This window comes from Pimephales promelas, chromosome 6 (assembly GCF_988280905.1).
Source record: "Pimephales promelas chromosome 6, fPimPro1.hap1.1, whole genome shotgun sequence".
Lineage (NCBI taxonomy): Eukaryota > Metazoa > Chordata > Actinopteri > Cypriniformes > Leuciscidae > Pimephales > Pimephales promelas.
The window spans coordinates 19,190,070-19,207,253 of NC_142774.1; the positions used below are offsets into that span (position 1 = coordinate 19,190,070).

The 17,184-nt window shown below is 38.7% G+C and overlaps 1 protein-coding gene across 1 annotated transcript in view; it reads left to right on the top strand.

Moving 5' to 3' along the window:
• Window positions 1-15,230, top strand: part of c6h3orf70 (chromosome 6 C3orf70 homolog) — a 29,959-nt gene extending 14,729 nt beyond the window's left edge. Inside the window, exon 2 of the mRNA XM_039657446.2 lies at window positions 11,974-15,230. Within this exon, the coding sequence (XP_039513380.2) occupies window positions 11,974-12,617 (644 nt within the window). The 3' untranslated portion in view covers window positions 12,618-15,230. The remainder of the gene's footprint in view (window positions 1-11,973) is intronic.
• Window positions 15,231-17,184: the final 1,954 nt, after the last annotated feature.

The window sequence follows — 17,184 nt, forward strand, 5'->3', positions numbered from 1 at the left end:
GGGCTGTCATTGATGTTCTTCAATGGACAGACAGCAGCGATTGCATTATTAAAGGGTAAATATAAAATAAAACGCACACCAAAGTACTTTTTAAGCTTTTATTGCGTTTGATTAATGTCAGTGTTGCATTTGGAGAGGCAGGGTGACAACTTAGATGTTTTTTAGGCTACATTTTCGGAGGGAAAAGCTTGTGTTCATGTTCTCATTGGTAGTTGCACTGGCTTTAGCAGCTCTAACTTAACTTCTCCATGTCATTCATCTGATGATGGACGTCTCATGATATTTATTTTAGCACAACTGGGCTGTATTAGGTTATTGATTCCCGTGATCTTGCTTATAAATTCCGATTCAGCCATTAGCCTAACGTTACCGTGATCACGCAAAGACCCGTGGACCGGTGGCCCGTTCAGGATAACAATCACGACAACCAACGTAAAATATAAATAATTATGCTGTGCATGTACAAATGAATGATTTAGGAGGGATATAGACTGGTCCCATGACGTAGCAATGACCATATTCACAGTAATGTTCGGTAAATTTTAACTGTTAGGTATCTTTTCTATTTTGAATGTACTTTATTTTGTATAGTGCTATGGACCATTTAATATGTATGTCCCGAATAAAGATATGATGATGATGATGATGATGATGATGATGATGATGATGATGATGAGTTAATGAGTAAAATATTTGTTCCTAAATATGTCAGAACTCTCTGAATACATGGCTCTGGTACACGAGTTAGAGATAATCCCAAAGCAATGTACTTGCAAGCATTTCTAGCGACGTGCACAATGACGTAACGACGTCGTTCCCTGGGCGCTCTAGTCAGTGGAAAAACAAACAGGTTCTGAATGGGTTCGCAAGTTGAACCAACTCCGAACCAACTTTGAACCAGCACCAGTTCCGAACCAGTTCTTTTTTTGGTGGAAAAGGGGTAATAGTATTGTTTTTTACCGAGTTGACCGACTGAATGGGAACGTTAAGTTATGCATATAACTACTGTTCCCAGAAGGAGGGAAACGAGGTACAACACCTCTGGGCACCACACAGTCGGGATCCCGGTGAAGAGCTGGACTGAACAAAGGGAATGACGCATACGACCGCATTTATATGCTGTGGGTAGGTAGCCCCGCCCACGTCGTCATGCGTCATTGGCCTTTCAGGCGTGAATATAGGTGTCTTCAGCAGGTGGCGCTAGAGCGCGATATCCCATAGTATTGTGTTGTACCTCGTTTCCCTCCTTCTGGGAACAGTAGATATATGCATAACTTAACGTTTTTGGTGCTGACCAAAAATTCCCGTTAATAGCCGTTAACCTTAAATTCCACGACAATTTTATGTGCCATTAATTGCCAAAAATCCCACTTTTCATGCAGTGGATGCCCTAATGATTACTTCCATTGCCATAGTAAAAGCCAGTGGAGAAATTGTGCATCCTGCCATTATTCCGACCTCTAAGCGTTGCCATGCAGTGCTAAATTTTGGAGTTGAGAAACTAAATTGCAGATCTCCAAAGTAGGCTTTCACTAAATTTGTTATTGACGTTGGTACTCTGAAAAAATCGAATGCTGCCCAAAGAAGCTCATGTGGCACTGAACCATATGCATTAGCTAAATCCAGGAATGTCACATGGAGCTCCTTCCTCTCCTTTTTTGCTGACTAAATTTGTTGCCAGATAACATTGATATGTTCTAAGCATCCTGAGAACCCTGGAATGCCCGCTTTTTGAATTGAAGTGTCAATGAAGCCATTCTTTAATAGGCAGGTGGACAATCTCTGGGCAATAATGCTGAAGAAAATCTTACCTTCAACATTTAATAGTAAAATAGGATGAAACTGACTGATGCTTGTCAGTCAGTCTTTAGGTATAAAGACCTGCTCTGCACCATGCTCTGGGCACAACCTGTTTTTCCCATGCCACTTTCATCAATTTCCACAAAATTTGCAGAACTCCTGAAGCATTCTTATACACTCTGTACGGAACTCCATTAGGCCCAGGAGATGATGAAGCCCTTGCCTTTCTCACAGCCTACTCTACCTCTTTCTACTTAGGTGCACAGACCTCCATTTGGTATTCTGGTGGGTTGATAGGTGGTATGTCTTATGAGTACTCCCTCCCCCCCCCCCAATGTATGTAAAGTGGTTTAGGACTAGAAGAGTGGAGAAGGGCTGGAGAAGGGATGCTGCTACTTCACTGATACTGCTGTGACTTCACTTTTCCAATTATGGTTGTTAGTGGACTGTTAGTCCAACAAGACAGATGCAAATCTTAAGATATCAGGCAAATCCTTTAAATATAAGCTATATTTTTTTTTTCAAAATACTCCAAACTTTTGTCATAGCAGCCACTCACTGTTTATATGAAGTATACACTGCAGAGAGAGAGAGAGAGTAGGGCTCTTACAGTGAAAATGGTTTTACATGTCTAAATCCTAACAGAACATCTAAAATAATAGTAAAATTGAAATTGTACATTATGTTATCACCATTTTGTCATTCCAATCCATATGTTGTTGTTGTTTTTCCTGGGGAACACAAAAATAGGATTTTTGAAGGATCATTGCACAACTATTTTCCATACAATCGCAGTTCATAGGAACCATGTCTGTATATATATATATGTATATGTATATATATATATATACTCACCTAAAGGATTATTAGGAACACCATACTAATATTGTGTTTGACCCCCTTCTGCCTTCAGAACTGCCTTAATTCTATGTGGCATTGATTCAACAAGGTGCTGAAAGCATTCTTTACAAATGTTGCCCCAAATTGATAGGATAGCATCTTGCAGTTGATGGAGATTTGTGGGATGCACATCCTGGCCGTGGCATTTTAAACAATGCCCAATTGGCACTAAGGGATCTAAAGTGTGCAAATAAAACATCCCCCACACCATTACACCACCACTGGCAGCCTGCACAGTGGTAACAAGGCATGATGGATTCATGTTCTCATTCTGTTTACGCCAAATTCTGACTCTACCATCTGAATGTCTCAACAGAAATCGAGACTCATTAGACCAGACAACATTTTTCCAGTCTTCAACTGTCCAATTTTGGTGAGCCCTTGCAAATTGTAGCCTCTTTTTCCTATTTGTCGTGGAGATTAGTGGTACCCGGTGGGGTCTTCTGCTGTTGTAGCCCATCCGCCTCAAGGTTGTGCATGTTGTGGCTTCACAAATGCTTTGCTGCATACCTCAGTTGTAACGAGTGGTTATTTCAGTCAAAGTTGCTCCTCTATCAGCTTGAATCAGTCGGCCCATTCTCCTCTGACCTCTAGCATCATCAAGGCATTTTCACCCACAGGACTGCTGCACTGCTGCGTTTTTCCCTTTTCACACCATTCTTTGTAAATCCTACAAATGGTTGTGCATGAAAATCCCAATAAGTGAGCAGATTGTGAAATACTCAGACCGGCCCGTCTGGTATCAACAACCATGCCAGGCTCAAAATTGCTTAAATAACCTTTCTTTCCCATTCTGACATTCAGATTAGAGTTCAGGAGATTGTTTTGACTAGGACCACACCCCTAAATGCATTGAAACGACTGCCATGTTATTGGTTGATTAGATAATTGCATTATAGATAAATTGAACAGGTGTTCCTAATGATCCTTTTGGTGAATGTATATATAATCTTTAAGATAATCACATATCATTGAGTCATTGAGTCGAACTCGGTGTATGGAACTGTATTTTTATTTCAGTAATAAAAGAAGAAAGAGGGTCAAACAGGTTTGTTTTAACGACCGTATCGGGAAGGCTATTCCAGAGTTTTGGAGCTAAATGCGAGAACGCCCTCCCTCCTTTAGTGGACTTAGATATCCTAGGAATGACCAAAAGCCTTGAATTTAGTAATCTTAAGGAACGCGGTGGATTGTAGGGCAAAAGAAGGTCCGTTAAGTACATAGGAGCTAAACCATTTAGGGCTTTATAGGTTAGTAGTAGTATTTTGTAGTTGATACGGAACTTAATAGGTAACCAGTGTAGAGATGATAAAATCGGTGTTATATGATCATATTTTCTTGACCTAGTAAGAACTCTAGCAGCTGCATTTTGTACTAACTGTAGCTTGTTTATTGAAGATGCAGGGCAACCAGCTAATAAAGCATTACAGTAATCTAGTCTCGAGGTCATGAATGCGTGAACTAATTTTTCTGCATCAGAGATAGATAGCATGTTACGTAGCTTAGCAATGTTTCTAAGGTGGAAAAAGGCTGTTCTTGTAACATATGAAATATGATTTTCGAAAGACAAGTTGCGGTCTAGTATAACACCCAGGTCTTTTACTGTAGTGGTTAAAGTAACAGGACATCCGTCTATATTAAAGTTGTGTTGTAAGAGGTTTTGTGAGTAGTTTTTTGGACCAATAAGTAATACCTCCATTTTATCTTAATTTAATAGCAGGAAATTACGCGTCATCCAGCATTTTATATCTTTGAGACACTCTGTCATTTTAGATGAGTTAGTGTTTTCATCTGGTCGTGAGGAAATATATAATTGAGTGTCGTCAGCGTAACAGTGAAAATTAATTAAATATTTTCTTATAATATTACCAAGTGGCAGCATATATATTGAGAATAGCAGAGGGCCTAAAACCGATCCTTGCGGTACTCCATAGTCTACAGACGTTCAGAACCAGGAAGTTTAATGTGAGTGGGAGTTCTCCCCATATTAGACTTTCTCTGGCGCTACATACTAAGCCATGTGGCCTGTTGAGAAAGATCACCATAGCTGGTCATAAATCTGTTTTCATCTAGCTTAACCACCTTAACCAGACTTCCAGAGTTAAATATCAAAATCATAATGTTGTTTGACTAGCTTCACCAAATAGGACTTTTTGGCGATTAACCTAAAATATCCCCAACAAAACTAGCAAGACCAGCACCAAAGCATATATAACAATACAGTAAATACAATAAAAAATGTACTCAAATTTAAAATATTTTAGATAGACAAAAGTCATTGATTTGCAATTAAGAGTTAGTTCAACCTAGGGGTTATAACAATATATCGTGCCACAATATATAGCAATACAAAAATGCAACAATACGTATAATAATAATAATATCTTTATTGTCCACCAGGGTGGAAAATTGTCTTTGGCTCAACCAGAATAAATATACAGACATATAAAAACACAGTATTAAAAAACACACAGAAAAAAACACATAATGGATAGTGACAATATGTATAGTGGATAGTCCCCCCAAAATAAAAATTACTGTGTGAGAAAAAAAAAATCAAGTTTTCAGAGTTTTTGTGTAAGTAGTAAGTACTACTACTATAATGTTGATTATAATGTATAATAATGCCAAATGTCTGATGTTACCAGTAAAAAGTGGCCGACATTATTTTAAATATATCTAGTCATTGAAAGCATGCAAGCATATTCATCTACAATAGCTCAGTAATTTCAGCTTCAGAATTATGAATATTGTTATTCTGGTGTTACCATTAGCCTTAGGTTACAAGCACCAAGCCTATTTATTTAAACCTACAATGCAATATCAAATTTAGTATTTTAATCAACAGTACATTTTTTGTTAACCTTTTTATCATATGTCTTGGAGTATCGCAATAATATTGCATCGTGAGTATAGTGGTATAGTGATATGTATCGAATCGTGACATGAGGGTATCGTTACACCACTAGTTCAACCTAATGCACAAACAATGTTTAGAATTCGCTTATTTGCTTTATATAAATTTATTTAAAAAGTAACTGCGATTAAGTCAAAATTGTGTTGAATCAGGTTCAAGTTTATAGTCTCAAGTGTTCATTTCAGAAAGCTCAGACTGTGTGTAAAACAGGATAGGGAAAGTCCTGGTCACATCCTCCTGGAAACCCTGATTGTACATCAGGCGGTCCCACTTTATATTAAGTGGCTTTAAGTACTACGTACTTACATTTAAAAATAAGTACAATGTACTTATTGTGCTCATGTTGTATTGTAAATCACTTTTGGTGCTATTGAGGTGGGATACAGGTAAGGTTAGGGACAGGTGTGGTGGTATGGGTAGGTTTAAGTGTAAGGGATGGGTCAGCTGTGTAATTACAGATGTAATTACATAAATTAATTACGGCTGTAATTACATGCTGGTATTTTTTAAATATAAGTACAATGTAAAAATATGTATGTACACAATAAGTCCATTGTATCAAATTATTAATTTCAATGTAAGTACATGGTACTTAAAGCCACTTAATATAAAGTGGGACCTCTATTGGCTTACAGTCAATGATTTGTAATGGGCCTATAATATAATACTATACGTATGTTTGCATCTGTCATGTGCAGAATGACCCAAATACTGAGCTGATTTAGCAGAATGGTTATGACTAGAATCAAATGGTTTGCTTATGAAACAATATACATTAATTTTTAAAAAACAATTGACCTTATGCACAGCTGCACTACTTCCTGAATTTAAGCCCATTTAAGCTCCTTGTTTCCTGTCTGCCATTATTGGCTGAACTTGATTAATTCAGGTGTGTCTGATTATTGTTGCCGTGACTACTGAGGTCAGGCACACCTGGATTAATCAATTTGTCCAATAATGACAGACAGGAAACAAGTTCAGGAAGTAGTGCAGCTGTGCATTCACCACCAATTCACCAATTCACCACCAGATTGGATGAAAAAGAAAATGCTTAAAAACTAAATCAACCTCAAAATCACAAGATTTTCTTTTACACATTCCTGGATTCATTAGCTTTAAACAGCTGCAAATTTGTGCTGTGCTTGCGATAAAATTTAGTTCAGTGGGACACAACCAATGTAGAAATTACCTACGGATATTTTTTATGAGACATGAGACAGCATACAGTTTCAACATACAGATCAAACAACAGTTTACTCAGATGGTGATAGATAGACTTTTATGCACAGGCATTTCCTTTCAAGGGCAGTAGGAATGTGTTTGCTCCCTTAATTGTACCTAAGAAAGTGTTTCTTTATTGGAAGCTTAATCTGAAAAGGCAGACATGATGGTTACAATTACAGGATATTAATGTAATTATTATGCAGGAAGGTTTTTTTCTTCCTGGCTATGAGTTTTTGTACAGACCTCAAGGCATCTATCATTTCACACTTGACTGAACACTGATATTTCAGATTCATAGTGATGTGGAGGCAATTATTAAGTAGATGCATTCATCCTTTTTTAAATTCTGTAGCTTGGCAGTTACAAAAGTGTAAATCTACAGTCTTGAAAATTGCCAATGACTGTACTGAATGGTGGGATTAGAAGGTTTGGCTCTTTTTCCTACAGTTAACTGGTGCAAGCCTTTTTACTTTTTTTTAACGTTTTTTTTTTTTTTTTTTTTTTTTATCATTGAGGTAGGCCTGTTCTGTCTTCTTTTTCCATCCGACACAGATTAGCATTCATCCTACCACAGCTAACATGACAAATCTGGGCATATAAACAGTCTATTTAAGTGAATCCCTTACATCACATATTTTGAATGTAGTTTATGTCATGATCAGTTCATATGATTCTGATTCATTCAAGGTCCCTGTACAGTTTTTTTGTGTTTTTTTGCCTTTATTAAAAGGAGACAGGAAGCAATGTGGGAAAAAGACAGAGGGGCAGAATCGGAAAAGTACCTTGAGCTAAGACTCTCATGTGTCAGTACACTGCCCACAAGGCTATTGACTCTAAAAACAGTCTCTTTATGATACTGTATAAGCTAAACAACCCCTCCCATTCCTTGTTCTTAGTAATTAGCAAAATAAGACGCGTATTTAGGCTGACTTCATCCAAAGAAAGTAGACACAGACTGAGAGTCTGAAAGAAATAGCATTGCCAAGGAAGGACATACATAATGACAAATTCTGTGTTTATCTAATCTGATTCTCACTGCCTTCCAATCACATTACAAGTTGGGTGTAAAGAAAGAGAGACAGAAAGAGATGTGTTTGTCAGGAAAGTAGTTTGTTTGGTAAAGCAGAACAATGTACATTAACCTGAAACTAATGTCTGTAATAAGAGCACATTCTATGTCTGTCAGTGCTGTTTGAGGTGTTTTCCTTTTTTAGGGGTTAAAATGAATGGTAAATCTAGACAGTGCAAAAAAAAAAAAAATAAATAAATATATATATATATATATATATATAACAAGATATTCGGACCAGATGTCTTAGGTACTACGCAGCTTTGTTTCATCTCTAAATAAGAATAGAGATTTGGATTAGATGGAAATTATTCTTTCTCCAGCCTGGCCTCGGAATGTTCCAGAGTGAAGAATCCATTCCATCTCTGTAGGGAATTCTACCTTTGAGAGACTGGTCATCACACTCATACTCCTTTCACTGCATGGGTGAAATGCGGTGGAATTGCTTTTAGATGAGATACACCTGTGAACTTTTTTACAAGATGCTGCAAAAACTATGGAGTTAAATAAGAACAAAATTCTGTATTATGAATGCTTGCTATTGTCAATAATGATTAGATGCCTCAAGTGCTCCTCTTTCAGAAAATCAGTGATGTGTGGGTCAATTAAATAATGCTCATATTTGTTATTGTCACAGTGTGGTGTGGGTTTAAGAAGACTCAAAGTCAAAAGGCTCCAATACAAACTTTTACTAATATCAAAACAAAACAAACAGGTACAGGCAGGTAGAGGGTACACACAAAGTAACATTCACAAGAACCAACCAGGACTGACTGAACAGAGGGAAACTAAATACAGATACAAATGAACGCTAACAAGGTGAGGACAAGTGACACAGATGATGACGATGAACAGGTGGGTAATGAGGGAGTGAGTTCAGGTGTGGAGACACGAGGGATTCTGGGAAGTATAGCGAAGACGAAGACAAGAGGCTTGTTTGAGATGCGCCTTGCCTCGCCTGAAATGTATGCGAGTAGGCGGCTGCAGTGAGGGGAGAAGGAATAAAAACGCAGTCAAGCCGGACAAATCTGAGTGGGCCTGACACCTGTGAGATCAAAGACTGATATCACGGGATTAACGCTTGTGCACGGTGTTGCTAATAAACTGGATGTGATTTAATTTACTTTTAAATGAAATTAAATATAACGAACAAGACACCCAAAGTACTTTGTTATTTAATTACATTCCAAATATGTCTTTATCAATCATTTTTTCTTTAATACAGACATTTTTTTATATATTGTTTTAATAAAAATGACCACATATCGCACTGTCAGAGAGTTTATTCACCCATAACATTTATGTATGTATACACATAAAACATGATATCAGAGTTTTAAAATTAAACATTTTAAAAGAGAACAATACATCACAGTTGTTTAAACCAATGAGCATTAAGCTGTGTCATCAGCAAGTTGTTTCCCATCATGCTACTGATCAGCGGAGTTGGTGAAGACAGATGCTGCGTCCCAATTCGCATACTATCCGTCCTAAATAGTATTCGAAAATAGAATTAGTACGTCCCAAATCGTAGTATGTTGAAATGAGTGTTTCAAAGATACCCGGATGGTCTACTTTTTCCGGTCAGAATCCGAAGTGTAGATCGATGCACACTCTAACGGCTGATATTGCCCACAAACCATTGCGCGTTGGACGAGGATTCTGTTAGAACTACAAACACAAGTAAAAAGTGTTAAAAAACTACAGACACGTAGTCGATACGGAGGACGCGCGAGTCCCCACGGTTGTGTAGAGAGGTTTAGATAAAGAGCTTTGAGTGTTTAATTATCAGTATCTACCCTGACGAAAATGAATTTATTCAATGTTGTCCACATTATATTGCATTTGCAGCAGCATTGTGAACTTTTGTAAAGACACGTTTAACCATTACGTTTTAAATGCATCATTAGCCTATATTCAAATTGCAAACATGAGGAGAGCATGAAAGACCCACGACTGGCAGATCAACGTGCTCCGAAACGTTAGGAAATAAAATTAGATAGAATGGAGGATTTTAACTGTGACAAGATGATTGACAGGGCAGTTTACGGTGACAGGATGCACGCAGCACGCGACAGAGCTGTCCGTTAAAGATGACGTGATAGTATGTCCCAAAGCTTGCCTACTCTTTTGCTACACACTCAAAAGTATGTACTTTTTCCTCACAAAAAGAGTACATACTTTTAGGGCGTAGTATAAGTAAGCGAATTGGGACGCAGCAAGAGAATGTCTAATTGAAGAGAATTGGCACTGGCTGGTTACTTCAGGGTTCTGGACTGGCTGCAGTAACACGTCTCTGTCCATGCGGGGGCGCTCACGGTCGAGTGCAGAATGAATGGGAGTTAATGGGGTTTCACCCCCATAAATCCACTTTTCTCAGGATGTAATTTTTGTCAAGTAATTTGAAAGTTGCATTCAAAAGGGAGGGCTAAGATAATACACCCAGCTGAAAATTGCATTTTTAAGTTCACTTATCTATTGTAAAAATCCGTTCAAAATGTGATGACGTCACACAATAGCAGAATGTTCCGGCCAACAACGGCCTAACCTGTAAGAAATCAAAAGGACATAAGTACTCGTTCATTCGACTTTTGGCCTATAATCTACAGTATATTGAACTTGCGGAATCAACAATAAAATCTGTTAATTTAACGACAAGCAGGTGAAAGAGACACTTTTAGCCGTTTAGCCCCATAGACTCCCATTCATTCTGCTCTCGCCCGCGATCACCTCCAGTGGAATTCTAATGGAACTGCAAGCAGGATGATACACAATGGGGCTAATAGTAAATGTGCCAAGGCTCTCTCCGTTAGACGGGCTCTGGTGAAGAGCAAATGCGCACGACTGCAGAATCCGACACTTCCGCCTTGCGCTCGCGATAGTTTTTTGACATACGTCAGCATGACATCAGAGACAGGCAGATCGCACTCGGACACATTTCTAACCGGCATGCATCTCGTGCTGATCACCGGTGATTGTTCTGAGCAGATTTTTCTCATCTCAAACAAGCCTAAGATGTCATTTGAACTAGATACATGCAGCATTTGTTTGAACTAGAATAAAGTTCAAAATAAGCCTATATCAATGAAGTGGTGTCAACGTTTTTTAATCAGTTTTATTTTGATAAACATGACAAAATATAACATCGCGACTACTTGAAAAGAATGTTTACTGTTATAAAAAACTGATTTGTGAGCTTTAGTGGAACTAAAGGTGTGAGATTAAACACGAAACGCACGTGATCGTTGTCATGCGGTGAATCCGGCGAATCCTGGAACAGCTGTGACGTCATCAGAGCTTGTGCAGCCGCTCTTGAGAAGCAGCGCTGGCTGAGTTCTCTGGCTACTCCCGAATCGCTCTCGCGGTACTTTGATGGCATACGTGTCATGTGGAGTCAGGGCTGCATCAAGTAGGAAAAAATGTCTAACCAGCATGCATATATATATATATATATATATATATGTATATATATATATAACACGAATTATATAAAATATTTGAGAATCTTTATTCTAATATTTATATCTAATATGTTTTTAGTTTTAGAAATTATGTTTGCCTCACTAATATAAACATTATTTTTTTTCATAACCTTGTATTCCAGTTGTATAAAGTTGAAAATATGCCACATTCTCTCTTTACTGCACAAAAGTTTTGAAAGAATCACTTCTGTCCTCTGTGAAAGAGTAACACTTTCATATTAGTAGCCCGTGTTGTAAAGTACAAGTATCTGACTACTTATAACACCCATCTATCACAGCTATCACTAGCACAGCAGGCAAATCAATATAAGCTCAAGAATAACAACTATCCAATGTGATTTGAATATAAGTATTCAGCAAGAACATATTCTTGCTCAACCTAATTTTTCTCAAACCCACCTTTCATCATCTATTTTTTCGTGAGTTCTCTCACATTTAGTCAAGGATATTGGTGTCTCAGACATGCTGCTCACATATTTGCTTTTTGGCATCTGTATTCAATACATATGAATGTACATTATGAATGTTATTCTTTGCTTTTGAAAGGCAAAATGTTCGATCTCCTCTTTTTCTCGTTGCAGGTAAATACGTCTACCAACCCATGACCAGTGTATGCCAACTTCCCAGCACATTGGTTCCAGTGGCCCCCTCAGGTCACACCCACACCATGAACTTGTCCATCTCGCTGGCTGAACGCTTTCTTAAGACGGCTCCCAAGTTCCGGGCTCCACCCTGCCTAGAGTCTCCCAAATTCTGCGTCATCTCTGACCTCTTTGTGGATGATTACATGGTCAAACGTATCAACGGTAAGATGTGTTATGTGCAAAGGCCACCTCCACCTGCACCGAATGCCACACACCAACCTCAAACGCCGGCATCTCAACCTGCAACCCAACATACCAACAAGCACAGACAGGAAGTGGGCCCAACTGTTAAACACGGTCAACAAAATGAGAAGATCTCAAGCCCTAAAATGGACCACTGCTCTTCTCCTTCCAGCTCTGAAGACTCTGGAATAAATGCATTGGGTCTGCACTACATGGAATCATGCGATGAGGACTCCTGCATGGATGATGATGATGATGATGTGGAAGAAGATGATGACGAGCTGAGTACTGATGGGGACTCCAGTCCCGGTAGCCTCTGGGAACAGGATGTGTGCACTTTACTGTCACCGTCCAAATCAATGGTTGAGATCATTGAGAAGATTGAGACTACTGTTTGACATGCCTTTCTGTTAATGCCACAGTGGGAATTCTTTTGTCACGGAAACACTTCCCTACACTATCCTATCTGCAGGTGCATGAGTTCAACGAGCCAGTACAAGCAAACACTCCCTGTTATGGCAATGCCATCCGATGTTGTCCCAGAAAAACCTTTGAGAGATGAGTCATGGAGACTTCCTCTACTTACTACAACTCTCATTTCCCCTATAGTCTGTTACGCATGGTGAGGCTCATGTAGGTTACACTTAAGTAAGTGTGCTGACATACACATATCGTCAGAACTATGACCAAATTGGACTCAATACATGATAGAGTATTTCATGGATGAACAGATGTATCAAAGTTAAACTCAAAAACATGAGGCTACCCAGGGTATGTCTCTCCCTAGAGTGCTCAGCCACACTCTGTCCAATGCATAGAGGTGGAAGAGAGGATGGCTGATGCAATGTGGATAGATCTAGACTAAGACAGTCTGTGTGTGTTAGGAGGATGGAGAGTGCTACAAAGATATAAGGAGAAAGAGTGAGGCACAGAGAGAGAGGCTTTCAACATCCTGTTAGCAAGATCAGATAGAACAGTGGCTAAATCATGCATGAGCTCAGAGGACGGTAATGAAACTTTGTGATGAAAGGCGATTGAAGCTCAGCGCTTGAGGGAATGCCCTTTTGCTCAAACTCTCTCACACAGAGAGATTCCCTAGAGGCTAAGGCAAGGGTACATGATGGCTTCATGTCTAGCACCAGTCTATGTGGGAAGGACCCATCCTCCTATCCTCATCTTCCTCGAGGTTTGTGGCTTCTTTAGGAGTGGCATACAACTTTTTGACAATCAGTTATAGAAAAGTAGGTTTAAGAAGAATTGAGAAAGAGGAAAGAATAAAATTGTGTAATTTGTTTTCCAGGAACCTCATTGTGATCTTTGTTCCATTTTGTCCTGCGCCTGTACCTCTTTGTTTGAAGTATGTGTTGTTACTGTACATCGACAAAGCCAAAGGACTGCTTAGAGGCCATTCACACAAGGGACAGGGTCTTGTACATCTGCATTATTTTTTTTTAATTGTTGGTCTATCTAAATGTAATGGACAGATGTTATTTGTCTTTACAGAACATCTCAGTTTTTTTTTTTTTTTTTTACTGCAGAAGAAAAAAAAGTCATACAGGTCTGGAACGACTAAAAGGTCAGTAAATGATGATAGAATTTTTGGATGAACCATCCCTTTAAAGGAGCACTTCACCCATTTCAATGTTAATCTTTATTAAAGGTAGATCATATGTGTAATCAAAATGTAAAATAATTTTTTAATTTGGTGCCCTCTTGACCGAGAAAATAACTGAAGGACGCATTTGCATGTAAGACAACAACTCCAACAATGCACCACATTGCACAGCTCCGCAAGCCACACTCACTAATCCAGAACAGCGCAGACAGAGAAAACACTCCTCTGTCTACAAGGCTAACGCTAGCTGTCGCCAGAGTTTGAAATGCATTTCACACAAAATTTCTAGTTAGTTGGCTGTGGCGAGCACGACGAGCGCGAGGGATGTAAGAGGACGGCGCAAGGCCATTGCTGTGAGTGATAATGAAAGATACCTGTGAGACACACCGGTCTCGCATCTCTCACGGAGGAATAAGGGAGGAGCGACCATGGCAGATCGAGAGAGAAACAGGACTGATTTTATGTTGTGTTTTGTTTCTGTTGTGTGTGGACAGCAGTCGTCAATTAGGGACTGCTGGCAAATACTTTTCAATTTGTTCATTTTACTATTAAACAGTTCGCCGGTTCCCGCCTCCTTCCTTATCACAACAACGAACATTACATTGGCAAACTCATTAGTGAATTACTCCTCGTTTGTATTTCTATATATGGTGAATTACTGCATGATACCTGGATGTTCAGTCAGGCGAAACTAGGATGGTTCACATCACAACACAAACGTCCATGTGCTCGTCTGATTCAGGGATTTCGTTCAGGAGAAATTGCCATTGTTGAAATTCTCTGCAGCAGACGGACTCTATCTGTGTTCGTAGTTCACAGCGAGAGCACAGGCACCAGCAGTCCGCCCAGCTCGAGCCAGTCCGGCTCCTCGACCGCGACAGGCAGCCGTCTCCTGCTCCTCCATCAGCCTCAGCTGCTCTAAACTATACCGCAGCTCGTAAAGATAGCCACGAACATCGGATTCGAGCAGCAAAATTTCAAAATCCTCTTCCATATATCATGTTTAGTTTCTTCCGTCATTGGCATAGCTTCCTATCTCCACAGCGTTTGTTAGCTTAGCTTCCAAACAAGATGGCTGATATTGATTTCAGTATCTGCAAGTGAAGTCCCACCCACTGATCTCTAATAGGCCTGTAGGGTGAGTGGGTCCCACACCCTTGAATAATGAGGAGCTAAAGTTTGTAGTCTCTACATTTTTCAATGAAATGTGACTTCCTGCTTATTATGACGATTTTTACGTCATAATAAGCAGGAAGTAAAACACTTAAATCCTTATTTCTCCCATCTCAGGGGAAAATAAGGGAATAAACCATGACCATTCAAAAATATGACTGGGTTTCTAAAGATAAAGCTTAATGCAAATGGGTGAAGTGTCCCTTCAATATGCCAAATCAAGTTACGACTGTTTTAAAACAGAAGAAATTTTAGGATTTAGGCAGGATATGTTCATTTAAATATGGACAAGTGTATTGAGGGTTCATATTAGCAACAATACACATTGATTGTCATCAATGCAACATTTACATTCATGTATTTTGGAGACACTGTTTACAAAGCTTGCATTGCATTCAAGGTAAAACATTTTTGAGTTTGTGCGTTCCAAGGGAATCAAACCCATGGCCTTGGTGTTTCTGGTGCCAGGTCTGATCGGGAAAACTATAAACCAGCCTTCAGGTCAGTTTCATTGCCCCTGTCTAGCTGTATTTAACGCAAGAACAAGCCCAGTGTGAAGGGCCCCTTAGTGTCACTGAAATCACATCTTTGAGACTTTCTCTGGCTGCAACAGTTTCAGTTATTCTTAAGAGTTTAAGAACATTTATTCCATTCAGACTTGACATAGCATCTCCAGGTCTCATTTAATACTTGTATTCAAGTTCATCTTATTGTATTGAGACCAAAAATAAGACAACTCAAGCACAGTTACGGACTGGTCAAAAATGGAGGGAAAAAAGTATGTCTTCTTTACCCTTGTTCATTAAGCACATAAAACCACTTAAATTTGAACCATTTAAACTACACCTTTTTCAACTAAAAACAGAAAACTTGTAATACATTTTGTCCATTCATTTACACCACAATGTTGTTTTGGTGGCTTAAAAAAACGCAAAAACCTGAATCTGTGTAAACGGTGATGGCATCCACATGCGAATTATGCGTTTAGTCTATAGCATGCACATTTAGCATGCACGTTTGGCACAATTGCTCTGTAAAAGAATGCTTATGTGCACAGTTGCATTGCTTTTCTTTACAAAGTGACATCACCACATCACATGGCATGCATAATACAGAGCTTTTAGTTGTTTTCACAGATCCATGTAAATGGGCATCATTTTGAACATTGTCATCTGTACAAAGAAAAGTATTTTTAGTACATCGTTGTCGGATTCAGGAGCATCCAACACTAGTCGATCCAAAACACTTGTCTGTAATTACAAGTCCTCCTGAAGATCTTAATTAGCTGGTTCAGTTGTGTTTGATCAGGTTTGGAGCTAATCTTTGCAGGAACAGATCTCCAGAAACAGGATTGTGAACCCGTTGTAGACAAATTATGCATCCGAAATCATATACTTATAAACATACTATATAGTTGGTGAAAAAACAAAAACCAACGCTTTTTTTTCATCCCACTGCGCTATTTTCCCATTATTTTTCAATGTAAACACACTAGACGGACGTCTTTAATTGTTGCGCTCTGGTCTGGTTTATTTTGCATCATCCCAAGCACGACACAGTGTTCTTGAAAATGCGGCACTCAAGTGGCCCTGAGTGTCTGATCACACTGCTCTCACTGCTGAGAAGGAATACACTCATACATTAAATATCAAAATACACAGAGAATTCACACATCAGTGTCTTGCTCCATATTTTTAAAGGGATTACAACTTTGTTTACCCAAAACTTTATGACAGTATATTTGCTAATTATGGGGCTATGAGCTGAGACTGCCAAGGATGTACTAATTGGATGAAAACCAATTGAAGTTATGGCTCAAAGATGTAACACTAGCTTAGTGTTTGCTAAACCTATGGAAATATATACAATAAGCACATATTTAACCACACTGCCTGAACAAAATGATCGTCACTGAAGGACCACAATCCATAGATGATGCAGGTGTCATTGTTTCAGAATGAATGAATATGACTATCCTTGTCTCTGCAGTTTCATATCAGGGACTGATACTGTAGCTACATAAATATATACTGTAGATTTACGCAAATATTAAAATATATCCCTTTTCTCTTTTTTTCTTATATCAATTATTGTTACTTGCCTTTTTTTCTTATAAAGAAATATTGAAAATAAGAAATGTTTCTGTCTTTATTTCTGAAAATATGTTTGTTTTTTGT